Source organism: Mesitornis unicolor, unplaced genomic scaffold, assembly GCF_000695765.1.
Source record: "Mesitornis unicolor isolate BGI_N332 unplaced genomic scaffold, ASM69576v1 scaffold23646, whole genome shotgun sequence".
In the NCBI taxonomy this organism is placed as follows: domain Eukaryota; kingdom Metazoa; phylum Chordata; class Aves; order Mesitornithiformes; family Mesitornithidae; genus Mesitornis; species Mesitornis unicolor.
In genome coordinates this window covers 5,303-32,874 of record NW_010190635.1, presented here as the reverse complement: position 1 = coordinate 32,874, position 27,572 = coordinate 5,303, and the positions used below count along the sequence as shown (strand labels likewise).

Genomic DNA, 27,572 nt, shown 5'->3' with positions numbered 1-27,572 from the left:
TTGGAAGTACCCATATACAGTCAAGTAGCTTTCTATTTTTGGTTACATACCAAAATAACTTTGTTACCTAGACAAGGCTTATGATGTGCAATAAAACATTTTAGTGAACCTTTAAAAAACAAACACAACCAAACCCCCACCACTCTTTTATCAGTTTGTGTTACAGCCAGGCAGAGCAATTCCTTCAAGTGGCTTAATGAAGATTTGATTGATTTATTTTGCTCATCTGGAGAGTGTGTGGATTACATATGTCAATATTGGGCATGATGAATGAGGGCTGGGCTCTTCGAGAGCAATTTGAATTATATGAGCTGTTCAGAGATTGAGAAGTGAGCTGATTTAAGAGGCAGCATGAGGATAAAGCACCAAGTGCCTTTTGGGATCTTCTGAGGTAGCAGATCATGGTACAGATCTGACTAGAAATTGATATTGAATGCATTTATAGGTGAGAGTGGGATCAAACTACTGGAGAAGTAGTTGTTGTCTTTGATCATGCTTCGAAGCTGAGCTGGAAGATGTTCTCTGGCCATATGCAAACATACATTACAACGTTTGGGTAGGGTTGCTGGGTGAAATACAGTGGTCTGGGATTACCTAGGAGGTTGGAGAAGGTGATGTAATTGCTCTTTTGGAAGAGTAAATCAATAAGAAAAAAAATCTCTTGATATTTCTGCTGCCTTGTCTTAGCCAACTCAAGAGAAATTTAAGAATTAGGTGGCACGAATGCAATGATCTAACCTTAGTTTCTTAAGCTTGGTACAACATTTAGTCAAAAGTCTTGCCAAAAAAAACTGCTTCCTGGCTGGTGCTCTGCCCTGCGTGGTTGTGTGCGCACGGTGTGCACCAGCGAAGGTGCTTTCTGAAGGAGTTCACATCACAGGGACCCTCACTCGCTTGCTGGCAATACTGAGTCATGTGTGAAGATGTACCTTAATGCATGTCACTGTTTAAGACTAGTACAAAGTACTGTAGATGAATATTTAGGTACTTGTTTGTCATGTTTTTCTCACCTGTGTTTCTGTTTTACTTGTAGATTTTGGATCTTTGTTTGACTTGGAAAATGATCTTCCTGATGAGCTGATCCCCAATGGCGAGTTGGGCCTTTTAAACAGCAGTGGGAACCTTGTTCCAGATGCAGCTTCCAAACACAAACAACTTTCTGAACTTCTGAGGGGAGGCAGCGGCTCTTCCTTAAACCCAGGAATTGGAAATGTGAACTCAAACAGCCCTGTCCAGCAGGGAGTTGGTAGTCAAGTTCAAGGGCAGCCGAACAGTGCTAATCTTGGTAATCTGGGTGCTATGGGTAAGAGCCCTTTAAACCAGGGAGACTCTTCTGCTTCAGGCCTGGCAAAGCAAGCAGCCAGCACCTCTGGACCTACCACACCTGCATCACAAACTCTGAACTCTCAAGCACAAAAACAAGTGGGGATGGTGACAAGCAGCCCTGCAACATCACAGACTGGACCTGGGATATGTATGAATACTAATTTCAGTCAGACACACCAGAGCCTTCTCAACAGTAATTCTGGTCACAGTTTAATGAATCAGCCTCAGCAAGGACAAGGGCAGGTAATGAATGGATCCCTAGGGGCAGCTGGAAGAGGAAGGGGAGCAGGAATGCAATATTCTGCCCCTGCCATGCAGGGGAATGCAGGCAGTGTGCTGGCAGAGACTTTAACCCAAGTATCTCCACAGATGGCTGGTCACACCGGACTGAACACAGCACAGACAGGAGCAATGACTAAAGTATGTGCATATAATTTAATATGTTCTGTGTATTGCACTTGTTTCTTTTTCCATGCAGGTGTTCTGGAACAGAAGTGAAGAATGCACTTTCTTGAGTCTGTAGTTATCCGTTTCAGTCACCAGTTATGGCATGAAAGCAAGATAATTGAAACAGTATTTCTCAAGTAATCAGGAATGAAAACCCTCATAGAAAAACACATCCTTGAAGTTAGAAGTTGGATAGTATCTTAGCAGGGTGAATTAGAAAAGAGCAGCGTAATCCTGCAAAAAGGAAGCAGATGATTACTTCTGTGCAGCGTCTCAGTTTAGCTGCCAGACAACAATATCTTCTAAAGCAATGGGAAACCTGTTAGAGAAATATTTGTAGATTGAAGGGAGAGGTGTAGTAATTGGTCCTCTTGTCAAGGGCCGCTGTCAACAGCTGTGCAGTGAATGTTTTTCAAATACAGAGAAACTGCTCTGAAAACACTGCATTTCACACAGATTGCCAAACTAATGCAGACTCTGCAAAAGGAAAGGGCAGTGTCCGGGCAGGAAGTCTCATTTGGTGGCCATTGCAGATCGGAACAGGGAATATATACACCTGGTAGTATCTGTAGTCATGAGACACTGCTTTGATCCCTGCTTGGTATAGTAATAGCTTTTTAGTTCTTAATTTTCCAGGTGTGAGCTTAGAGAAGCGTTCTGATTGCTGCTCCTGTTTTTCAGCTGGGTAGCAGTGAGCCTCATCTCTTGTCTGAGGTGGTTTGGTCCAGTGCCTTCCTGAAATTTTGATAGCAAACTCACCCTGTTCTGATACCAGAGATGAAATTACCTTTTTTAAACATATTTTATTTAACCATACGTCAGTAGTCGTTATCGTTGTAGTTTATTAACATATAAGTGTTAATTCATTGATGTGTTAGGAATCATGAAAAAAATTGCCTGACATAAAGAAATAGTGTTCTCTGAAGAAATGCTGACATCACTGTGGAGTACTACGTAGTTCATTTTAACTTTTGAGAAATACAAAAAGCTTTTTCTCAGCAGCGAAGGGGAACCCTTTGCTTAAGGAAGAGATGCTTGTGATCTGAGTGAAGGTCATAGCATTTGAAAGTAGATACAGCTCTCTCCAGGCTCTGATTTGGCTAAACTTGTGTGGAGGGGCTTGGAGTGCACAGAAAAACCCTCAGCTTGCCTTTCATTTGTTTTTCTTTGAAATTTGTGGGAAGAGTGACAAATTGTAATTATCCAGCTTATTTCTATAAAGTTACGGTTTTCCGAGTTCTTTGAAGTAGATTTCTGCTAGCCACTGTTCGTATTGGCCACTCTGCAGTTTCGTGATGAAACTACTGATTTATTTTTTTTTAATGTGAACTCAAGTAGAATTCCCCCAAAGCAAAGGGACCTACCTAAGGCCTCCATCTGACGGCGTTTGTATGAACCTGGACGGGGAGGTTCTGTGATGTCTTGGTTTCTTTTAAAGAAACCCACCCCTGGTAAGGAACAGGCCAGCAAACTGCATTTTGTCAAAGAGTTCAGTCCTAGCCTGATGGCGGCTGCAAATGGGATTCCCCAGCTCGGGAAGGTGACCTGGACTTTCTCAGTTAGTGTATGTTCAAGAAGTAAAGTGAAAGTTGATTTGGACAAGGGATATGTTGCAAAAGAATGGGTGTCCCTGTTACACAAATCAGTGCTTAGTCCTGGTGTGCAGCGCTGTGCCCAGCGCTGGCGATGCATTTCCAGAAGATAAGAGCAGAATTAGTGCTTGAAGAAGTCCTTGGACACAGAGTTTGTTTGGAGAAACTGTAAAGATAGAGCTATTTAATGACAGGCCATAAGTGATAAAATGATACTTCTGTGAAGGTGCAAGCAGTTAAGAGAAGACAAGTTTTAAAACTTGTCCAACTTGAAAAAATAAAAATTTAGGTGTTTTCCAGGGCTGTCTCATGTTGAACAAGGTGCAGCTTAAAAACATGTTGTTTCTTTTGTTTGGTTTTGGTTTTTCTAAAAGTTCTACTTTATTTATGTCTTAATTTTCTCTTTGTAAGAGAGCAAGCAAGCTTAATGTTTTACACAGGTATTTTGTGTTTCCATTTTGAAACAGATTACTTGCTCCCTGAATTTTCTACCGACAAGCAGAAGCATTCTCTATTTTTGCCATTTTCCTTAATGAGCATGTGAGGATTGGCATCTTCTTCCAGTCTCTTCCCATCCCCCAGTTTATTGTCCTAATAGGATTATGAACCATGATTGCATATTGGCTTTCTCTCTTTCTGATGCTCCAGTTGTAATGAAAGCTTCTAAGAAAAGTAAAGAAACGTTTCAGTGAGTTTGTTCTTCTGAAACTGAAATTTCTGCTGAGGGAAAATGTGGGTTAGTTGGTTATTTTTTTTAATCTGCTGTTCCCTGATGTTTACCACTACATATGTACAGCTTAAAAGATTTGAAGAGCAGCAATAAAAGTGGTCTGAGTGGTGATCTGCCTAATAGTAAATGTACCCAGCTTGACTAAACGGCTTAAAGTGTAGCTGCCATCGTGCTTGAGGAACTCTCTCAAGGCTGGAGGCAAGCTCTCTAGATGGTGACTGTAGCAATATATCCTAAGGGAAAGAAAGAGGTGTGAAATACAAATGCAGAAAAAAAATCTGAAAACTTTTTAAACCAAGATTTTATCATTCTGTTTCAAGTAAGTATGGCCCAGAAGCCCATTTTTCTCAATTCAATGTGTTCATGTGCAGTGTGTAGCACTCATGACCCTTTATGGTTTGGGACCAGTTTTGTTGGGCAAGACCTTGCTTCCCTGATGGTTTGTTCTAATCCTTTTTTAGTAAATCAAGGAAAGGCCATTGCTTTTTCTGTTTTTCTTTCTTGTGGTATGTTTTTGTAACCATTTTTTCTAGTAAGAGAAAAAGGAGGAAAAAACCACAATCTGATCTTTTCACCTGCTCTCAGAAATAACTGGGATTCATTGAATCTGGAGCATCGGAAGCCAGTATTGTTGATTTTGAGCTGGGTTTGCCATTTTAAGGTAACTCTTGAAAGAATGGAAGGTGCCCTAGAAATGAGCATGGTAACTCAAACTCATGATGTACGTGCTTTCATCAGCCCAAGGTGGTGGATAAGCCTTACCCTGAACCAACTGGAAAGGGAGTTTAAAAATAAGTGACACTCGGTGTCAGAGGGCTGTAAGGTGCTGACATCAAGACAGATGTTTTTCCATTGGTAGGGAGAGATTAAATCAAAATCTCAATCAATAGAGACACGAGCGAAGGATTTCATATGATCCTCCAGGAGAAGCAACCTATCAGTGGAAGTTAAACAGTAGCTAGTGAAAGTCGTAGTCATGTTTTCTTGGGAGCGTGTAGATGTATAACCTAGAACATTGGAAACGGAGTAGAGTAGTCCCTGAGAAGGTTTTGTGAGTTAAAGATAAAACAACTTACTAGAGCAAGGATTTGAATTCTTCATTGGCTATGATTGTACAATTTGCATATTCAGAATTTTTTAGAGCACCCGGTTAGTGATTTTGACTTGTTTGATGTCATCTGGAAACCTCTCTCCTATACTCCTGTGTCTATCTCTGCTCCCTTCACGGCCAGGCTCCTTTCCTGTAATGATTTAGCTGGTAACTGTGGTACTACGGCCTTGTTTTCTTGGACACCACCACAAGGATAGTTTTCATATGACTAGATTGACAGTCTTTAAGAAACCTGCTTAAAAGAACAGAAGGGATCTTCTTTGAACAATTATCACTTGGCAGGGGTGGAGGAATAGATCATCTTGTTACAGCGGTTTCCAGTAGGAGCAGAACAGTCCTTTTGTGTTGTACCATGTTTATTTGTAAAGTGCATTAAGTCCAGAGAATGTGTTCAAACCATCTAGAAAAATCTTTTAAATTAGAGTTGGTTTTTAAGATTGCTGGATGTCGAAGACTTTAAGCAGTAGCAAAGCTAAGCAGATGGTCTATTGCCTCAAATCTGAGCATTTCACTGTAAGCACGCTCTGTGCCTGATACTTTCCTGTGGCTGTGAGAGTTCATCTTTTTCAGATGAGGGAGACGAAGCCTTCACACAGCTCACTGTGGCTGGCAGCTAGAGCTTGGAGTTGTTTCTGTAGATCAGATGTTATTTAGTCTCTTGCCGAGATGCATTCCCCTTGTCTTAATACTGCTACCAAAGCTTGTGGAAAATCAGCAGAAAATTTTGGGAAGCTCCCATTTATTTCATACGGTTCTCAAAGTTGCTTTCTGCACTCCGTTAAGAGTTCTGGGCAGTGATTCACCTAATTGGTACTTTCACTCTTCACCTTAAGAAGTAGTGAAGTCCCACTGAGACTCTGTGTTTTCTGTTTTCATGTGTTTCCGAGGTGTAGTGCCTTCCTGTTCAGTCCTGTAAAGGAATCACCTTTTCTTCAGTAACTTCAGAGCTGTAGCACTCAAGCATATTCTGGTACCCAGCAACAGAAACTTGGGGAAAAAATGCCGGAGTTTTTTTTGTAGCTGAGGGTCTGTGGAGGCCGTTGCTTTTAACCTGCAGTGAAACTACAGCTTGCTTGGGGGTTCCTTCTGAAGTGGTTTTCTCTATAGGACTAGTAAAACCACCTCAAAGTTAGTTTTCTTTCTGACAAGTGCCGTTTAATCAGACGTGTCATTGGGCTCCCTGTGCCCAGTAAAAGGGTGTAATTGTTCGGCCAGATCTTAGTCTGAATCTATAAAGAGGTCAGGAGAAAATAGTTGTTTATTTTCATACCCAGTTATGAGGATTACAACATTACTGTGTTTTTTGTTTTGTAAAATGCCTTTTCAAGATTGTAGATTTGAAGTAACCTCACTTTGAAAACTCTAAAGGGAAATACTTGTATTGAAATAAGCTAGAGCCTGCCTGGCAGGGAGAAACTGATAGAAAAGCTGCTCTGGCTAATGTATCTTCCAATGTAGTATTTCAGGAGATGATCTGGTAGTAAGGAGTTCAAATACAGCGTTCAAAGTGCTGCGTGCAGGTTTTCCTTACTTGTGCATTTCTGGATTTGGGTTGGATTGGCACCAAAGTCTCCCAGGTTCAGAATGTCACTAACTGTGCAAAAATAGATCTGTCATGCTGGGTTTCTGCATATGAATTCAGAGCAGTCTTTTCTTTTAACTCTGTTGGCCTAATTAACTTAAATTCTGCGTGTTTTCAACTTTGTTTTGGTCAAAATAGCCACGTGGCAGTGCATGTTGCAGTAGGAGAAGTTTTACTGTGTTGGCCAGAAAGTAATTGTGTTTCATTTACTAGATGGACATACGTGTCTTGAGATGTAGCTAACTTCATTTTAAACCACAGATTCATTCGGTAACTTGACAGCTGACGGTTCAAGCTTGTTTTAGAAAAAGAAAGTGGATGGTTTTGTTAACAATTATTTATTTGGCGTCGATTTCAAAATGGAAAATCAAAAGGAACATGTTAATCATGTTTTGCTGTATTACATCCAGAAAGGAGAAAGCCCCATGCGAGTTCATAAGAAGTTATGTGATGTGTATGGGGAAGGTGCCTTAAAACTATGGCAGTGTCAGAATTGATTTGCTAAATTTTGGTCCAGAGATTTTAATGTTAAAGGTGCACCATGCTCAGGAAGGTGAATCAAAGGTGATAACGACAAAATAAAGTCATTGATTGACTCCAGTCAGCGTTTAACAACACGGGAGATTGCTGATAATCTTAACATATTGATTCATCTCACCGTGCACATTGATGTCTGCGATTCCCTCTTGAAACGTGAGGAAAATGATCCCTTTTTGAAACGGACGATAGCAGCTGATGGAAAAATGCATCGTCTGCAACAATGACAAACGACAAAGATTGTGGCGCAAGCGTGATGAAGCAGCTCAAAGCACTCCAAAAGCAGATATTCACCAAAGGAGGGTTATGCTGTCCATCTGGGGGGATTTCAAAGGTATTGAGTATTTTAAATTGCTTCCAAGAAACCAAATCATTAATTTGGACATGTACTGCTGTCAATTGGATAAATTAAATGATGCCGTCAAACAGAAGTGTCCAGAACTGGTGAATCACAAAGGTGTTGTGTTTCTCCATGCTAACGCTAGACCACGTACAAGTTTGGTCGCCCATCACAAATGGTTGCAGCTTGGATGGGATGTGTTACCACAGCCACCACATTCGCCAGACCTGGCACCATCAAACTGGCATTTGTTTTGTTCTTCACATGACACTTTGAATGGTAAAAGCTTCACTGCTGATGAGGATATCGGGTTGTTCTTGGAACTGCTCTTTGCCAAAAAAGATAATAACTTTTTTGAGTGTCGAATCATGAAGTTACCTGAAAGATGGCAGAAGGTAATTGAACAAAACGGACAATATATTTAATACAGTTTTTTTTTTTCCATTAAAAGTTTGTCTTTTATTTACCCAGCAAAAAGATGCAATTACTTTCTGGCCAGCCCAATAGCTTAAAGAGGAGGAGGAACTCTTGACAGAAGTGAACTTCAGAAAACAGTAAACCCACTTTTTATGTCTGCCAAGAGAATAAGCAGTTGTCTTGTTTGTTGTTTTTTTTTTTAATGGAGCTATAAAAGAACTGAATTCTGTTATTTGCTGTTTCTAGGCTGGGTGTATCTGTAATACATGTGCCTTTAACAAGCACATTCTCAGTTTTGCTCCCTGTGGTTGTTCACTGAATGGTGTTTTGGTGTTAGATCTTAATCATGAATAAATTTAATAAGAGAGTGAACTACTCTGAAAAGCAAGAATTCTGATACAAGACTTCAGTTGTAGAAGTTGTTCTGTTGCTTGGCTCAGTACTTTAAGAATCTGAACTGAGGAAAATTTGTGGTCAGAAAAAATGAAGCAAACTATTTATTTAAACAGATTACCCAGCTGATATTGCAAAGTACCAGACTTAGATGCGCTTGCTGATTGTGAATTAAGTCAGCTGAAGATGTTCTCATTCCGTTGCAGTTCTGTGTGTTTTAGCAAACTGCTGGTGCTGTTTGCTTCTCTGGAGATTCTCAGTCTGCCTGAATTGTTTTAACATGACTTGCAGTTAATTTGCTTCTCATCCTCTAAGTTATCCATAGGAGGCTGCCAAGCTGTCTCCTAGCAGACCATGCCTCTGGCAAACACAAGTAGCCAGTCCAAATTGTATTCCAAGTAATGCTGCTTCCTAGTTTCAAGGGGCTCTTAATAATGTTACAGACTTGACCATGTTCATTTCCTTCTATGTGGAAAAACTTTATCGCCCGAAGAGCATTTTCACTAAGTGAGGATGTATGTGCCTTTATAATAATACAAACAGAAGAAGGATTTAAATGTATAGAAACACATAACAGAAAAGCTCAGTCTCATAGTAAAATTAAAATATCTGTAATGCAGTTTTGTTTTGAAACGTGACCATGCAAAGTGTTAGTCTGCAGATGAGTTTACTCCGATATACCAAAGAGATCTAGTGGCTTTAAAAGCTTGCTTACCACAGTTATTACTGCTGGCACCTGAAATTGAGTTGTATCTTATTTGTAGTACGTGAGTTCAGTTTCACTTGCAGTTGTGCAATGTCACTGAAGATCTGTGAGGCGATACTCACTCGGCTTCTGGCTTACGCTGAAGCAGGTACCTGGGTCGAGCAGTGGTGCTGCAGAACCGCCGAGTCAGCCTTCCTGGGGGCAGCCCACAGCTCAATTTCCCCCCCGCTTCCACGGCGGGCAGTTAAAAAGCTTGTCTCTGTTAACTTGCAGCTGATAAAAATGAGATGTTATGGAATCTTGTCAGAGCAGAGTTGTTGCCACTATCTCCTACTGTAGTAACACAACACAAGCACTAAGGATTTTGTCACTAACTCTAAATCAAATTGGTTACCACCTTGTAACTCTTCAATTTCTGTTGTTGGAGTGGGATTTATTTCTAAGTACTATACCTGGAAGAAGGTTTTGGAAGTGAAACAAACGTTTCCACCAGTTCTTTTGGAAGCCACAGATAAAAGCAAGATTTCCAGCGTTGTTTCAGAAGCTTTATTAAAATGACAGAATAAGTTTCCAAATCCTTAGTGACAGATGTGACTGGCATTATTTCTTTTTCATTTTCAGACTCTTTTCACGTTTCTTCCTGCTGCTGTTCTTGGGTTTTGCCTTTTTTTGTTTGTTTTTTAATACACAGGTGAAAAATGACTCACATGTTGAGAGGGAGGAAAACCTGCCAACTCAGATGTTGGTGTGTAGAAGTTACGAAATGCCTGGTTGCTTCAGTCAGAAGGAAATGTCTTTGTCATAGTAATTTTCTTAAAAAAAACCTCCAGTCATGCTTACAGATAATATTGCACAGGACCATTTCTGGTAAGAAAACCTTCTAGCAGGCCTCAAAACTTCCCCTTACTCAAGAGATAATATTTGTACTTGACAATGAGCTGCGATTCTGTTGTGAATCCTGTAACGAGTTACATATGGAAATGTGTCAGAGCAGCTGGTATTGTGCTCTGAAAACTTGGAAAAGTACGAATAGCGTGGTAGACTCCTTCGGCCTACCTAGGAGATGGATCAGGAGTGGAGAAGCAGTCAGTGGGGTGATTCTTCTCCTGTGGCTTCTAGAAGTGAAAGTACTTTGAAGATCGAACGAGACAGTTTCTGCCATCAGACAACAAATAAAATTGTTTGAAATTGTTGTGGAATTTTGAGATCCCCTCCCTTAGCTTAGGTAGGGAGTTGAAATTTCAATACGAGAGGCTACAAAGAGCATGCCCAAGTGTGCTTTATAGCAGGGAAGCTATTTTTCATCTTTATTTGAAGATTAACTATTAAACTAGAAATGATGTTTCAATACACACTTTCCCCCCACATCTCAAAAAAAAAAAATCCTGAATTCTTACTGACAGAATGGCTGGTTTACTTTGCAGGGCTGGGTGTAAATAATGGCAGAAATATAATAGCATTTTCCTTTCTTCTTGTGGGCGCTCAGCGGAAATACCTAGTGTTTTTTGTTTGGGAGCCTGAGGCCATTTTAGTGTGGCACCAATGGACTGTTTGAGTGCTGTAACTTTGTCCATTGGCCGGGAATTGCATGCAGTCGTTTCTCCTCCTCCTTGCCACCACAGTAAGAGAATTTACTCCAGAAATCACTGTGACTGGAGAGGAAAGTGGCATACTAAGCTGACTGTGTGTTAACTGTTTGTCTGTAGTCCAAGCAATGGCTTTTTACTTTTTAAGGACAGAAAGACATTGTAGAATTGAGATTTAGATGAATGAGAACTTGAGATTGTTTTTGAACTTCTGATGCTACAAGAACTACCTGTGAGTAGTATCTGGACAGTGTTAGGACTTGCAAGTCCTGAAGATGCTCAAGTCCCAAAGTGACGGTCGTATTCTTTGGTGTGTTTACTTAGGAATCTGCTCTAGGTCTGGCACATAAGCAGCATTCTGTGCCATGAAGGGATTCAGTAGTGCCTTTGTTTTAGAATGAATCATCATGAAAATACAGCAGGTTAAATATAGGAACGTCCGTGCCAAAAGGACCTGTCTATGAAATAGACTTTTAGGAGAAGGTAGTAAATAGATTATTTGGCAGTCTCTGGGAGATGCTGCTGTTTTGGGTCAGAAAGGATTTGTGGTTTTGGAGTGGCTGTGGCATAATGCTGTCCTGTCTGTATGATACGCTTTTTTTAAGGAGATTTTTAAAAACAAACAAACAAAAAACAAGTGGCCTTTGAAACTTCTGGCGAATTGACTAATTTAAATAACTGCCTTTAGGATGGGGAGGGTCTTTGTACCCTGGAAATGGAAAAGTGTTGGAACACCACAGGTCAGGATGGGATTTCACTCTTGGGATGAGCTGTGTTTGCTTCCTTAGTCTGAGACTGGGTTACTGATACTGATACTTGGTCTTGGGTGAAAATCCACTTCAGGACAGTACTGCGTGCAGGCCGCTCTCAGTGAGCAGTGTGTGTGTGTGTGCCCGGTTTGTTCCCACTGCTCAATTTTAAACGTGTGTTCAAAGACACACAAATCAGATCTTACCTTGTGTAAAAACCTGTTGAGAAGCCTCTTGATAGCTTCACAGAAACTGTTCAATCTTCATGGAGAGCATGCTTCTGCAGAAAGACCGGAGATTTCAAGGTAGCTCTTCAAGTCGGTGTGGTGTTTCAAAATAAACATATTTGGCTCTTAAGGTTATTTTAAAGTTATTTCAACAGTGTGAATTATTCATAGTTATGTTTCTCCATACTTACTGTTAATGGCAGACTATGACATTTTTGCCAAGTGGTTGTTTTGAGTAACCTGTATTGATTTTATTTTCTTTTTGCTTTTAACACATTTAATGTAACCCGTAGTGTAAATTTGCTTAATGTCTGTTTGATTTTCTTTTTTTTTCCCAGTTCTGAATTGAAATGGGATAATTACTTATTTTAGAAACACGGTCTCTCCCTTCAGCATGTCCAGTTTTCGTCTAGAATTCGTGCCTGCCAAGGAAAGCACATAGTGGAAAGAAAGGAAACCGTATACCTCTTTTCATGATATTTTTGAGATGCCTTTCCTGTTGCTGCTACTCTGTAGAGCTACTGTTGCTTTTTCCCCACCCCTCTCAAGTATCGTATCGCGCAGACTGCCTGGTAATGGGACTTTGGCCAGTTTCTGAGAGATAAATGGGAAGGAATCTCTCTCAAATAGTGCTACTGTTTTTCTTACCGAGCAGTTTATACCTTATAATACTGTATTTTTGGAGCATGATGTGCTCTCCATTTACTTGGCAGTCTCCAGATGACTCCGGGAACTCCGGAATTGCCGAGGTGCCAGCAGACACATCTGTAACATTTTTTTTGTGGTCTGTTGGGTACATTTGGAAAGGTGAATACAGAAAATAAAGGAAGAAGCAGGAACATTGTCTTGAGATTTGCTGTTGGTTTAGAAACCTGTATTTAGCTTAATGATGCTGAAGTGTAGGAATCGGAGGACAAGGGATGTTTGAGTGATATAAAATTCTGTTTCGATGTGGCTATAAATGTGCTTTGGTGAATGCTGATGCTTCTTCTGGAAGTAACTCAGAGATTTTTGCCTGTGAATACACACTCAGGTATCTGTAGAGGTGCATCTTTATTGAATTTCAGTCCCTCAAAATCCTCTTTTTAAGTGTTGTTGAATTGCTGTGTGTGTCAAAAGGAGATGTTCTTGGTGAAACAAACCTTTGAAACATCTTTGGTTAATTTTGCAGTGCTGGTTAACTTCCCATTCTTATGTAGTAGGAATAGTTCTTGTTTATCTGAAGAAAGCCACTTTTTCTGCTCGGCACTTGTAAAACCTCTTGAAGCAATTGGGATACATTGATCAATTGTGGCTAATTATCCATTAGAGCTTTGAAGTTTTTATTTGCAGAGGTTACACTCATTACAAAGTAAGCCTCCTGAGCTTTGTTTTTGATTTGTAAGTACATCAATGATGCTCAGTGCAGAAATGACTTTGATTCTTCCAACAGTTTGTTCTGTGGTATCAGCACTCTGGCTTGTGCGGAATTTTGGAGACATTTTCTTTCTTTAGGCATATGTACAGTGCACGCGTATGCTAATATTCTTTTTCTCTTTCTTTTTTTCTGGAGAAGGGTAATTTCTGGTTAAATAGATTAAAGCAGTTTGTTCTCTAGATATCCAGTCATTTGTACAGAGCGTTTTCCCGAGAAATTCTGGCTCTTGTACTTCAGTGATTATGCAGAAACACTTGTACGTCTTTAAGTGGTCTTGTTGCTGTGGAATACTTAAATTTGTCTTTGACCTCCATGAAATGCTTGGAAGAGAGTTTCACATTTTATTACAAGTAGTAATAAAACACCTGGCTTCCTCTAATGGGATTTTTAAAAATTTATTTCTAGCTTTACCAAATCTTTCATCCTTTAATAAAGGATGAAGTAAAAGTAAATTACAATTATTCCTGGACACTTGAGTTTTTGCGTTAGTTTGCTACTGAAGAGCAAGACGCTCCAAGTGTTTCGTGAATCTGCTGCGGTTGGCTTTTGTGACAACTTCGAGGTAGGAGAGTGTAGACTTTCAGCACAAGGTGGGCTTCCTCTGGGTGCTGAAGCCAGATCATGATTGAATTCTCAGAACTGATTCTGGAAACGTTACCTTTTATAAAGGCATTCTTGTTACTCACTGACTTTAAAAGTAAGTATTTTTAAATGAGTACTTTGTCAAACTTCCAATCTGCAGATCGGTTTAGGTGAGGAGCTGTCACCTCACCTGAGGTAACCTGAGGTTTGCCACCATTCTTGACCGAAACTGAATTCACTGTTTTGGTAACACCGCTGGCTTTCTGCCATAAAATGATTAATCTTTTCCTTGCTTCTCCATCTGTCCCTCTGGTGTATACATGCCAAGCACCATGGTGACTTTCTTTTGGAACATGTAACATAGGATGAAATAGTAATTAGCAGAGGCTTACGTTTTTTGTCAGTAAACAGATGATGCCAATGTAGTAAAGCAAGCCTGTCTTTCCCACTTACAAACGGACATAATTCCTGAGGGACCTATTTTTTTACACTCCTCCAAGAGCCTTAATCGGTTAGGTGGACCTTGCTTCGTGTTACAGGTTTGTGTTTCATACCAGAGGAAGATAAGAGTCCAAAGTGCGAAGTCCTCGGCGTGTGCCTGGCTGGAAGCTGCTCTGTTGGGTTGAGCACGCAAGTGGTGGCAATGGCACAGGAGGACTGAGGAGGGATTAACCCCGGGTGGTGGATGCCAGATCATAGCAGCTCTGGAACTTCATGAGTCTTCAACTCATCTGGGAACTGGCGGTGAAGCGATGCAGATGGCAAAGCACAGGTCTCTGTCTCTCATTGAGTTACTACTCTGGAAAGCAGAAATAAGCCTTTTGAAAGCTGTCCTGTCCTCTTTCATGGTTGCTTGCTAGCAGTATTAAAAGCAGATGAATTATCTATCGGTTTGAATTTCTGATGTTCCTCCAACGCTCAGAGCGGATCTACTCTTGCATTTGCAGTACTTTGTATCTTTAGTGGATAACTTTTGAACATCTGAGACACCTGAATGCTCGATTCCTTGTCTTGAGAGAAGGATCAAAAGAGGAAGGAAGTTACAGTTATTTAAGCCAGGCAAGGTGACACACTTCTTGGTAGCAAAAACATTTAAATGGATGGCAAAAGAGAAGGGTGGGGGAAAATGCTGAGATTTTAAGCAAGTTGTGTGCTGAAAGCCCAGAAGTACGTGTAGCAATTTGATGACGAGAAATTTGAAGACATAGTCCAATAATGGAGTATTAAGTGACTGGTTTTGGTGAGGCCCATACAAGAGGAAAGTGAAGGGTGCACGGGATTGCATGGCTTGGCAGCAGCAAGTACAGAAGTTCTGAATCATCCCCGTCCTGTAGTGCCTTAGGACAGTGAGAGCTTGGAGGCAGGAGCAACACGCCGTTTCTGTATAGCCCATCATTCCGTTCCTGCCAAACCCAAAGGACACTTCTTGGATCCGTGGGTCACAGCGGGAAGTGCAGAATTTCCTTTTCATGCCGGCTTGCCCTTAAGAATAGGAGAAAGAGAGAAGAAAAGTGTCCCTAATCTATCGGTGATGTCATGGGGGATTTTGGATGGAGCGCGTGAGATCCTGAGGAGCAGTGGCTCTAGAAGGGTTGGATTATTTCTGCACAGCTGCTCTGTCAGCCTAAGGCTGTTGGTTATGGTATAACACTGAAGTTTCAGCTCGGGCATTCAGAAAACTGAATCTTGGTTTATAGGTAGTTTTTGAAAGGTAGAGCTAACGATTGTCTCCTCGGCATTTAGCGTGTTATTTCGCACTGCGTTGTTTCAATGATACAACAGGAGGAACTAAGGGCAATGTCTTTCCTGGCAAATACAAGGGGTTTAGAAGAAGGCAGCAGTGAGTGACACAGATGTCTTCCTAGAGCAACTTTTCGTGTTGAACAGGACAGCTCTCACGTATGCCACTCTTCAACACTACTGTTAGTTTGTGAAGACCTGGCCTTTTATCAAAACAGATCATATCTAGGATGCCTCTGCTCTCTGTTTCCTTAATTATGACATGCATGTTCTGTTCTCTGAAATAAATTATTAATCTGAGGCTTACAGTTACATTGATTTTAGCTTTTGTACCATAGACTAAGTCCAGAATAGTGTAAGGATAGTGGTGGCTCACTAAAAGGCTGTCTCTGTGTCTTCCTCCTGTAGCTGTTTTGTCAGCTTCAGAGATATGGGAGCAATTTGGTGGGGAAAAGGCTCTGACCTTCCTATTTTTCTATTGCCAAAACAGATCCAAGAGTATCATAACCAGTGGATTGGCAATGTATCCTCTCACTAGCACTGCAGAGGCTGTAGTTCTCCACGACACCGCTCCCCGAGGGTCTTGTAAACCATTTGCTATCGTGCTTTCAGCTCCCTCCCATGTCCTCAGATAATCTCTGTGATGTGCTGACAGGACAGAACTGGCAATAACGGTGGCACATTGAGTCCAGGGCTGTGCGCTGCTAAACGCAGTGGTAATGGCAGAGGTCTTTGTGCCTTTTCTTCATGGAGATGTTAATCTGCGTGCCATAATCTACCTGTCCATCTCTCTGCTCCGCAATCTTAGGAACTTAATTATCTGTGAGACCTTTGACAAAAATGGGTCAAATTGAGCAGTGATTTCCACAGCGATTAGAGAAAAACTGATTTGAGGAAGGGGGAGGAAATGGGACACTGATTGTTGCAGCACTGGCGCTGAAGCGCAGTTTCCTTAGGACACCTAGCTAATAACATAGCTGGGCTTGGGATCCCGCAATCAGTATCAGTCTGAAGAGGCAACTTAATTGCTGCTGGATTGAATGAATGAATGCATGAATTTCTGTCTTGCAGTCCACTCTGTCTCTGATCTCCTGTCATTGGAAGAGCAATCATCTGAAGTTGCACTTAGCCGTGCTCAGTCTAATAGAGTTCTGCAGTGCAGAGGAGGATACAATAATTTGGTGCAGGTTTTGGCTTGTGCTTTGCACCTCTGTTTTCCTGGTCTTTGGTATTTGTCTCTGGGTTTGGTTAGATAAAAGATTAATATAGTCGTAAGAATTTCAGTGGTATTTGGTCACATACTTCTTTTCCTAGTTTTACCTTTGAAGCTATAGAGCCGCAGCTTTTACCTGTTGATGTCTTTGCTAAATAGAAAATATTGGTATTGTCACCTTTCTGTTCCCAAAATCAATAATTTAGGATCATTTCAGTGCTTGCCCTAATAAGATAAGCAAGTTAATAAGCTTAAATAGTAAGCTAAATAAATTAGGCCATTAGATTGCAATTTGACTGTCTGTTGTAGCCATGCCTTTTAGTCCATGGAATAGTTTTTGAGGCCTTTCTGAATCCTTTCATTTTTATGTATCGTTCATAAAGAAGTAATACAGCACGATCGTCATCGTTACAATAGCATTTGCATCAAGCCAAATGCATGAAGATGTCGCTTTACGCTTACCCAGGCATCGTCTCATACCTCCTGTTGTCATATTGAGAGCTCAGATTTGGTGTTCAAGTACTTTGCAGATTCACAGCTCTCAAAGTCCAGCCAAGCTTGTCTAGCTTGCTTCCTTTCTTTCTGGGACTGTTCTCTAGTGAAAGATCTAGTAGGCACTGAATTCAATATTAACTATAACTATTTTTAGTTTACAGGGTTGGATCATAATCAGATTACTTCAGCCAGGCTTATTTTCCACTGAACCCATGCCACTTTGAGTTCTTTGAGTCTCATATCAACCTTTCAGTATTTTTCTGCTGTCAGGCCAGTCTGTCTGGTGGTATTATTTTGTTTTGTTTCTAAAATACTTTGCCAGAATTACCTTCTTCTGTTTTTTTTTGTGCAGAAGAGTCAGTGCTTTGAAACTTAATGAAAATCAACATTGGATTTATTTTTTTTCCTGGGCTAATCTGTCTGGACCAGCTAATGAAGAAAAAAATAGCATTAGCTTTATGTAGGCAGGGGTGGTGCAAGATACAAAACCAGGAGTGTTGTCAAAGGTAGGTGCTGCTCCTTGGTGTGTGCCTGCAAGTGAGGATGCTTGCGTTCTTGCAGGAAAACTGATAGCGAACAATCTGTCCTGCCAGACCTTTTATGAAGTTTGGAAACCCTGGAGTGAAAGGTGGGCTAGGGCAACAGGGAGGAGCAGAGATTCCCAAAGGAAGGTGGGTAGCTCGGAACAGGACTGTGTGCAGTTGATGACAGCACGTTGGAGGGGTACTGACCAGGGATGGTGAATAGGAAATCATGTGTTTGTAAGAGTGAGTGGTTCTGCAGCAGGCTGTATTGGTTGCGTGTTCTGGGAGCCTCAGAGGAATACACAGTAATGTATTAATCCTGACTGCCTGAATGAGAGAGCCAGCTGTGGTGGCAGAGGTGAAGGGACACTTAATAAAAACTTAAAGTAGGAGGAAAGGACAGGGTTTATTTACGGCCTGGACACTTCATGTACAAAGAGGGAATTGCTCCTTGGTGCTGGGCTGGAGAAAGAAGTACTGCAGTATGTCAGCAGTGATAAAGAAGGGAAGAAAAGAGTAAGCTTTAAAAATAGAGGAAATGACATAGTATGCCAGTCCAGTCTGGTCCTAAAGTATCTTTTAAATTAGATTGGTGAACGTCTCATTTCTGTCATACCGACATTTCTGTCATACTGAGTTGCACTGTCAGATGAGGTGTATAGATTTGATCAGCAACTTGATCTATAGGATCTGTGAAACTCCAGGAATTAGAGGAAATCGAATTGCTGTTCTGCATGGAAAAGAACTAAAAAGCAAACCCGAAGTATCTCCCACACCTGCTGCTCAAAACATTGTGGTGTGAGATGGCTTGTGTAGGCCAATCAGCTAAACAAAGGTTTTAAGTTAGTTGGTTTTTTCAGCTTGAAAGTTTGTCCATTCCTTGGCTCGAGAGCGGAGTGAAATACCCTATTTCCTATCCACACTCAGTAATAGATTCTGGTATATTAGAGAGTTGCCATAGTGATAAAAAAGGGAACAGAATCTGCTCATCTTTCTGGGATAGCAGAATTATTTAATTAAATGCATCCTTTCTATTAAAGGAGAGTAGCATTATCATATTTCTGAGAAGAACTGTTTTAGAGCAGAAATAATGTGTTTAAGCTGGTGTCCTGCATTAATCATGTTACTTCTTTGGGCACTTCCAGCCTGCACTTGTGGTTCTGTGCTGGGGTGGTTTATAGCACCCCTGCATCTCCCGTGTTGCAGCTGATGCACAGCTGTGTAGAAAACACCCTGCTTGTGAATTAATCTGCTTTACTTCATCAGAAGTCGTTGCAGTTGTGACCACAAAGAACCAGGCAAGAAGTGAGAGTTACACAAAATTGTACCACAGAAACACGAGTATAAATCATGAGTTGGATGAAATGGGATGAAAGGAGCCATCCTGGGACGGAGGAGCACGGGGAGCGTGGCCTGCAGAAATGGTGGTTGCATCAGGTAGATGGAGGTGAGCTGACAGTTGAACGGGTGGATAGAGAAGGCAGCAGAGGAGGGAACATCCTTATAGGACAAAACCGGAAAATAAAAAGTGAACTGCTGCACAACCCAGGTTTTCGGAGAGAAGCTTTATGCTTTGGTTGTGATGGAGATGCACTGGCTACCACACTGGTGTGTTGAAGCTTCAGTAGCTGTGTGATACACATCTGTGCCCATTCATTGCAGGTGGAAGAAGAAACTCCTCGCACTGGATTGCCTTTTTCATTTGTTGCTTTCAGGAAAGCAAATTTAACAGACTAAGCAAGACACAAGTCTGTGTTGGCTCGGAGTCCCCCATGAAAATGACCATTCTTACCAGGCTGCTAACTCCCATGCTCTTGCTGATTTATCTTCTCTGATGACTTGTAATTACCTGGTAATCTTGCCCTGAACTAGCTAAGTCAGGATCAGAGTTCTGTTTCAGAAATATAAAACAAAGGTCTTCTGAGTATCTGCCTTCCCCCAACTGCCCCCTCATTTCACATAGGAAAAAATCCAGGGGCAGAGACAGGAGCTGCAGCATTTGAGCCTTCTGACTCATTTGCTTCAGAGCTGCTGGTTTCAGTTTGCAGAATGAATAACCAGTGTAAAATCTTTACCGTGTATATGCACAATCATCTGATTATATTTGCCAGTTGTTTTTTGAGCTTTCAATTAGCAGTGGCTTAGATAAAGTTTTACAGGAGGTCGCCTGCTCTCAGCGTTGAGATAACGAACCAGGAAATGCCAGGCAATGCCGTATGCACTCGGGCGTTTTCAGTGTGCAGGGGATCTACCTGGTTCTTCCTTTTCTTCCACCTCCTGTTTGTTGCCTTCCCGTCAGTGAGGAGCTGGCAGTGGTTTGCTTTGCTGGAGTCCCCACCTGACTGCGTTTGCTGTTGGAATAAACGCTGAGCTGCTCCTTGGGTTGCTGATACCAGTGCTGAGACGCTGCTGACCGTAATGGAGTTTGGCAGCAGGTTGTTCTGCTGCAAAAACTCCTCGTTCATCCTAGGCTAGGTTGAATACTGTTATAAATAGATCAGGAGTTCATTAGAGCAGTTCCTGTGTTGTGTTGTGCACTTCTAGTCTCTGGAAATCACAGTCCTGTTGGTAAGCATAACTCCTCTGAGGCAAAACTGAGTTTGAAAAAACTAACCTCTGAATCTAGAAACATCTGTGAGCTTCAGTAAACTCATCTTGTGCATGGTCCCTCCCGATTGTGGTCTCTATATTTACTTCAGGGATTGCCACATAAGATAGGTCTTTCCACCTTTTTGGATTTCGGGAGGGGCTTGCTTTGTTTGGGTTTGTTTTGCTTAGCTTTGTTTTTAAAGGATGGACTTCAAACAAAACAAAGTGTGTGACAGTTTGTTTCAGTGGCAGTAATTTACAAAAATGAAGGGTAGGTTAAAGGTCCTGTCTAATGTTTTACAATGTTATCAAAATATCTGCCTTTTTTTTTAAGTTGTAGACTGGTGTAACTTGTTAGCCTTGGGTTCCTTTCACTTACTGGTTCATAGCTTTAGATGTTGAATACCATGTGGCAGAGACTAAGTTTAAAAAAACCGAGGTTTCAAATGGAAGCTACTCTGCATCCAGCTTGAATTCAAACAACAGTATGGCATTCCTTAAAAATTCAATGAAGTATCTGTAAATTAACAACCACCTGGAAAGTCATCCTCCTCATATTAAGCAGTCAGTTTGGAAGACCTGAAAGGTTGCTTTGTTGCTATACCGAGTTGTGAGACGTTTAATAACAGGTTCTATTGAAAAGAAAATGCTGAAATAGGAGAAACCAACCGTGTGGTACCTGTTAGGATTGTCGTTCCTCAGTGCTTTTGGGATGCTCTAGTAGTATAGAGTTTTAACAGACTTAAAATGAAATTTTCTGTTCTTTCGAGACCAAAATATTTCATAATATTTTTCCTAGAGATCTACTTCTAAACATTTTTCCTTTAATAAAAAAAAATTAGTTTCTCCTGATAATTAAATGAGATGAACACCCTTCTTTCTTCTGGAGCAAGACCTTAAATTTAGTGTAAAATTTGCTTAGCATTTGCACTGCCTGAAGAAGAATCTCTTCTGCTTTTTGAAAACGGAGCTGTGCTTAAGATTCTGCCGGAGGCTCACAGCACTGCATTGCGCAAGCTCAGCAGACCCGCGTTAGGCAGCTGCGTTGTCTGCACTGAGGCTTTTCCATCTCCTCTCTGGTGGCTGAGCATGTGTCCTGCTTTAGTGGGACACAATTTAGAGTCAGAGTTCTGTTGAGGAAAAGGGCAGTTTTGTAAGGACTGCAACACGAAACGAAGTCACATTCACTGTAAATCAGGGAGTTTGCTGGAGGCGGCCCTTCTTCCTCCTTCACTGCCTCATCCTCTGCCTCCTGCTCCCTCTTTCATGGCTGACCGCTTGAGAGGGACTTGTTTACCGTCCTAACCCAGAGGCCTACTCCTCCGCCACAATGTTGGCTGAGTACAACTATGTATTTTATATTATAGCTGTTATTAATATTCGTTTATCATTATTTTTTTAAATACGTACCTATTTCAACCCACGAATCTCCTTTCTTTTTCCTGACACGCCATCCCCGGGTAGGGAGGAGGCACCAGGTGATCAAGCAGCTGTATAAACCATGGCAGCGTGCTCCAGCCTTGAGCCACGAAGTCTGAGAGGACTTGGATTGCGCCATTTCCTGCAGACTCGTGTGGCCCAGGTAGGGCCATGGAAATAGGGTCCTGTGTATGCAGCATTTCTCTCTCCCAGTTTGGGCTCACCACACTGCTTTCACAGCGGTGGTGGTGGTGGTCGCAGGGCTCGTAGGAAGTTGTAGCACAGCGGTGGTTGCTAGAATAGTCAATGTGTTATTAAGTTGAAAAAAGAAACTGCTAAACCTGCAAGCAAGTTCAAAGAAGACTGGAAGGGTCAAGCTCTTCTGCAGACAAATTAAGTTTGTAGCTGGGGATTTAGACACATGGGGAAACCGAGTAACAGCTGGTGTTCCTATTGCTGGCCTCTGAAAGGTTCAAATGGTCAGTCAGCTGCTTTCTCAGAATCTCACTTTTAGTTTAAGAAGGTTTCTTCACTATTAATCTGATAGGCCATCACGGTATTGATGAATAGCTGTAGACATCAGACGACCCTTTCCTTATACCCTGTCTGAAATAGGGGGTTGTGATGAGTCGATAAGTTTATTAAATGCTTCGCTATTAATTATTCAGAGAAAAACTGCCAAGATCAATGTTGTAGTAAATAATAATAATAATACCTTTGAACATACAGTCCAACAAAGCAAACACGGAAATACAGAACATAGAATTCCTTATATTTGTGCAGTGTGGTAGTAGCCAGTATAACTTTTCTTTAAAAGCAGTATTTAATACTATGCTTTTGATGCTTTAAGGCAATCGGAGTTTTTTTGGTCTTGTGTGGTATTTGAATTTTTCAGCTTTCCTCTGGAGCACAGTGCATACTTGATAACTTCTTACATTGCCAAGTAACAACTTCTGGTTTTTGTTTTTTCTCTTTTCCAATGTGTATCTGGTGGGTCAGATTCAGTACAGACAGAACATTTTGTTGAGTGGAAAAAGGCCTGAATCTGGCGGCAGCCACTCTGCAGGATGAAGGTTAAGGAAGTATTTCCTAATGTACAGCTTCTCTGAGTGCGACCGGGCCAGCTGTCTGAAACCCAGGCGTACAGAGTACGCTGAGCACGGTCTAATGGTGCTGGTTGGACTCTGCCCCTACACAGTTTACTGCTCTTAACCAGTGCTGCTTCAACTGGGCGTTCAGTCTGATTCCTGTAAGCATGAACAAGCAGCCACAGAGCAATTCCTCCTTCTGAGGCTGTCGCATTGCTAAGCTGATGTGCGTGGTCCCTCTGCGGGAATAGTCCCAAATCCCTGCTGGTAAGGGAAGTGAAAAGACCAGAACCATGGAAAACCAATGTGTTGTGTGAGGAAAGGCTGGAGAGGTCAAAGGAAGGGGAAAATAAGATTTAATATTTCAAATAAAGACTCACTCAGTGGTTGCGTTTGTATTTAAGACATTCTGACAGATGATAAAGTAATCTAGAAATCTTCCCAGTGTGGGGCGGGGGGGGAGCACAAACATGATCTGTTGCCTTGACATTTTATTTCCCCTTTATTCGGAGGGCGATTGAGGGTCCTAGTCTTAGTCATCTTCTTTGAAAGAAGTAAGTTCCTTCTAAAAGGTCTTTTCAGGACCTTTTGTCCAGTGTAATATTCACTGGCTCAACTAATAGACATTTCACCACTTCTCTTTGGAGGGAGACTGTTCTTCAGGCAGAATGGCTCTTTGGGTGGACAGTGCTGTCTTTACTCATTCAGGGGAGGTCGTATTTCTGCTTGCTATTTGTAAGGAGTTTGTAATTTGTCAGGGATGTCAGCCTGAGATAGATGTCCTTTTGGTCAGACATTTTTCCTCAAGTACCAAAACATAAGTAGATAAGCATTTGCTGAGCGCCTGTATGTATTTCCCTCCCTTCCCATCCAGTCTATGTACGAAGTTGTGCTTTGTGCACAGGATGCTCAAAGTATAACAGGATTTGAGGTTTGTTTGGTATTCAAAAGGTTTTGGAGTGGTGGAGAAAGTGATTTCTGCCAATGCAAATTGGGAAGGATAATCTTGTTTTCTCCGTTACATTTGTACAGTGACTTTGTAAGTTGAATTGCAAGACTTCAGACACATTGCTGGTGTAAATTGGCAATTTTAAAAAAATTAATATAAGTAATAATATATTATTAATAATATCATGATATTAATAATATTATTGTGAATATTAATATAAATTTGATTGAAGTTGTGAAATTGCAGATTTTATATTGAGAAAGTTAAACCAGAATTTGGTCTCTGTGAATGCAAAGATGGATATTGGACACATGTTTTCTTCTTTTTAATATCCCTTCAGAAATTATAATAATTTCATTCATTCTTTTCCAGATGGGAATGGCAGGTAACACTAGTCCCTTTGGGCAGCCTTTCAGTCAAACTGGAGGGCAGCAGATGGGAGCCACAGGAGTGAATCCTCAGTTACCAAACAAGCCAGGCATGGCGAATAGTTTGTCTCCCTTTCCTGCCGACATCAAGAGTACTCCCGTCACCAGTGTGCCAAATATGGTGAGTTGGACCTGCCCATTTCCCTTATTCCTTACGTCTTAATAGTGCCTTCTAAACTCTTGGGAGCTGTGGCTTCTGCAGCATTACTGGACTGCTTCTCATTTAAACATCAGAGCTGCTCCCTGGTTCCTCACTACTGCTCTGCAGTGTGTGTAGAGAGTTTGTGTACGTTTCTATGCAGTAATTTAACTTTCTAAGCAGTCAGTGTTTTGCTATAAGAATTGCACTACATTTATTTTGTCTGGTACATTTAGTTTCAAACCAGATGAAGTTGTCTTCTCTGTAAGTGCTGTTTGTAGGTTTAAATTCCTAAATTAATTACAGTGTGTTGGATACATCATCACCTTCCTTGAGACTAAATAGCACCTTTCATATCGTAATACATAAACACACCACATACTTCACAGTTTGTATTGTGCATGACTTGGAGCTCTCAAGCTTGTGAGAGTAGTTCTTATTAAGATACCTTGCCCAAGTTTGTAGTATTCTGTTTACTAGAGTTTTCTTTATGAAGTGAAATTAACTATTTCCATTTGTCTCAGTCTGTGTATTAATCAAACTGCTTGTGTTGTTTCTATGGAGACTCCAGCTTGTTGCATTTCATACTCTTGTACCTGATAGCAGTTACTATAGAAACTTGCACAACCTTCCATAGGATGCAAATCACTTATTTTTTAATTTAACTAGAAAGCCTTTACTTTTTTACATTTCAGATGTAAAGACGTTATCTAAGGGTAAAAAAAATCACATTTGGGTCCTAAAATAGGACCCAAATGGCGCTTGTGAAAAGTTGCTCCCTGGAGCAGAGTTGCAGTGTTTGCACCCTTACGCCATGCTTCCTTCCCGCGATCCCTTCGCCATTTGCCACGTCCCATGGTGGCTTAGGGCCCTGGAGGTGGTGGTTTGATTTAATGTATTCGGCCCCATGTGTGCTCTGCTGGAGACACGGTCCCTCCTGTTTCCTGAAGGAGGCAGGGTTGGTAGTGTTGTGTTACCTTCTACCAAAAATGAACCTGGGGAGGATCAGTTCAGACTCCATCTACTACAAGTGAAAGACCAACTACAGCTTTTTGAAAAGGCCTCTAAGGTTTTTGTGAGGTGATTGAATCCTGTATCCAGCCCTCTGTACTGTTATCTTAAAGCACCCCAAAAGTACTATTCCATGTGAAAGATAAACCCGTGTGAATGAAAACATTGGTTATATGTGGCCAGATTCCAGCATTGCGTTAAACACCTTGGTTGCCACTAAGAATGTCTAAATAAGAGAAGAGGAAATAAAAAGGTGCAGCCATTGTCTTAAGACCCCTTGGTCCTGAAAAGCAAGGCATTTTTAAAATACTCTTTTCAGTCTTTCGCCTTTCTCTATAACCTTACGTATGTGCTGCAAAAGTAAAACAAGAGTATGTTTCTCAACCCGTGTTATTCTAAAGCACTATCGTACACCTCCAAACACCCCTGTCCCAGACACTTAACTGTCCCACTGCCAGGCTTAACCCTCACACTGGCAGCCAGGATAAACCTCTTGCTGCAGCAGTGGGTTTTTTTCTTTTAAACCAAATTCAAGCTGCTGCTCTCCTAAGAACAGCACACTCTCTCTTCCTCCCCGCCTCCGAAATGAAGCTGTTCTGAGAAGCATTAGTTCAGTGCATCTTCCAGCCCCTGTGCCAAGCGTGACCTTACACTAGACCTTGAGAAGCGCATTCGATTTAATCTCTTTAATTAGGAAAGAAGTAACAAACATTACGGCATTAAAATGATTAAAAGGTCAGCATTAAGGTATTAATTTTCAGTGCCAGACAGATGGATTGATTTTTGTATTTGTTTTTGTTTTCTTGACTATGGATCTGAACAGCACATTAGCTGTTGCTTTGTATGACTGCTGTAGAATCCAGTCAGGTTTCCTGACAGAATGAGAAGCTTGAAATGGTGAGTGAATGACTTGTTTCCAAAAGAAAGAAGTTGCTTCTGACGTTGTTGGAAGTTTTGGTGACACTATTGAGACTCAGTGTGATTTAAGTTGTTCGATGCAGGATTGGCAGTGCTCTGCTGCGGTGAGATCATGCAAAATCTCTGGGCTGTGGACGTGAGCCGTGCTCTGCACTGTGGTGCTCAGCACAGTGCGCAGACTCTGCGGGAGTCAGGAGCCTCCTGTTTCCAGAGTGCCCGGACTCCGGGATGTGCTGTCGGTGGGAGGAACCCCTCAAATGTGCTGAAGCTTTGCAGTGTCTACAGTGCTGCGTGCTCCAAGGGTGGTGATGGATGGTTGCTTTGTGGACATACCAGTAAATCCAGTATTTCTACGTGGATTAGGAGTACAATGTGTGAAGTTTGGCTTCCTGACACCACTTGGTTTCATAGTTATCCTTGTGACCAGCAGATGGAGTTGAGAGAATATTACTTTTTGGAAGCAAAGGAAATAGTTTCTCCTCTGTTCTCGTGACTTAAATTGGAGCAGCATGTCTTTTGCATTTTTTCCTCCCTGATCTCTTATTAAACTACATCTCGAGTGTTCTGTTGTGTTCTTCCTTGTTTCTCTATTTCTTTTTCTGTCCTTTGGATTTCTTTATTAACAGATTTTGATCAGAAGAGAGGAAAACGGTGACTGGGAGACGAGGATGTCTTAGGCATGCCTTGCTGTGGACCTCCTCAAGAGAGGAAGAAGGCTTTGAAACTGGAAGGCCAGGTTTAATTAGAGCAAGTAGAACTGCAGCTACTTAAAATAGACACCTTGTATTTTATTCTAGAGACCAGCAATAAAAGGCTTTATGAAAAATCTCTATCTGTTGTGTCCTTACTTTGAGGAAAGCTTGTTTTCTTAACCTTTCAGTCATTTTTTCTCTCTTAGTCTTCTCTTTCACTGCAGGAAAGGTCTGTGACTGTCACCCGAGAGGCAGGCTGTGTATCTGCTTGCTGCTTTCATAGCCATTTCCCAGTCTCTGGGCTTGCTGTTTGCTGTGCTCACCTTCACTTTGCCTGCCCTGCACTCTGAAGGTTTCTCTTGCCCAGGCATGCTCACTTCTCTCCCACCTGATCTGAAGTGGAGCAGCAGCCTAACAAACAGCTGGGAAAAGCTCTTGTCCATACTGCTTAGCCATGGTCTTCTAAAGGAAAAGATCTTAATAACTTGGAAACAAACTTTTAATAGTGTTCAGTGCTAGAGAAGCTGTGTTATGTGAGGAGCAGAGTAGGCATCTCTGTTCTCTTCGTGCAGGAGTTTGTCCTCGGAACGTGTATTGCTTTGCATGTGGAACACTTTAGGTTTTG

At 41.4% G+C, this 27,572-nt stretch overlaps 1 protein-coding gene across 1 annotated transcript; it reads left to right on the top strand.

Moving 5' to 3' along the window:
* Window positions 1-1,033: 1,033 nt before the first annotated feature.
* Window positions 1,034-24,308, top strand: LOC104542231 (CREB-binding protein-like; the record flags this gene model as incomplete). The annotated part of the gene is made up of 2 exons (XM_010186468.1): window positions 1,034-1,746; window positions 24,132-24,308. Coding segments are annotated over 2 exons (890 nt in total), but the record flags the coding sequence as incomplete, so codon positions are not given.
* Window positions 24,309-27,572: the final 3,264 nt, after the last annotated feature.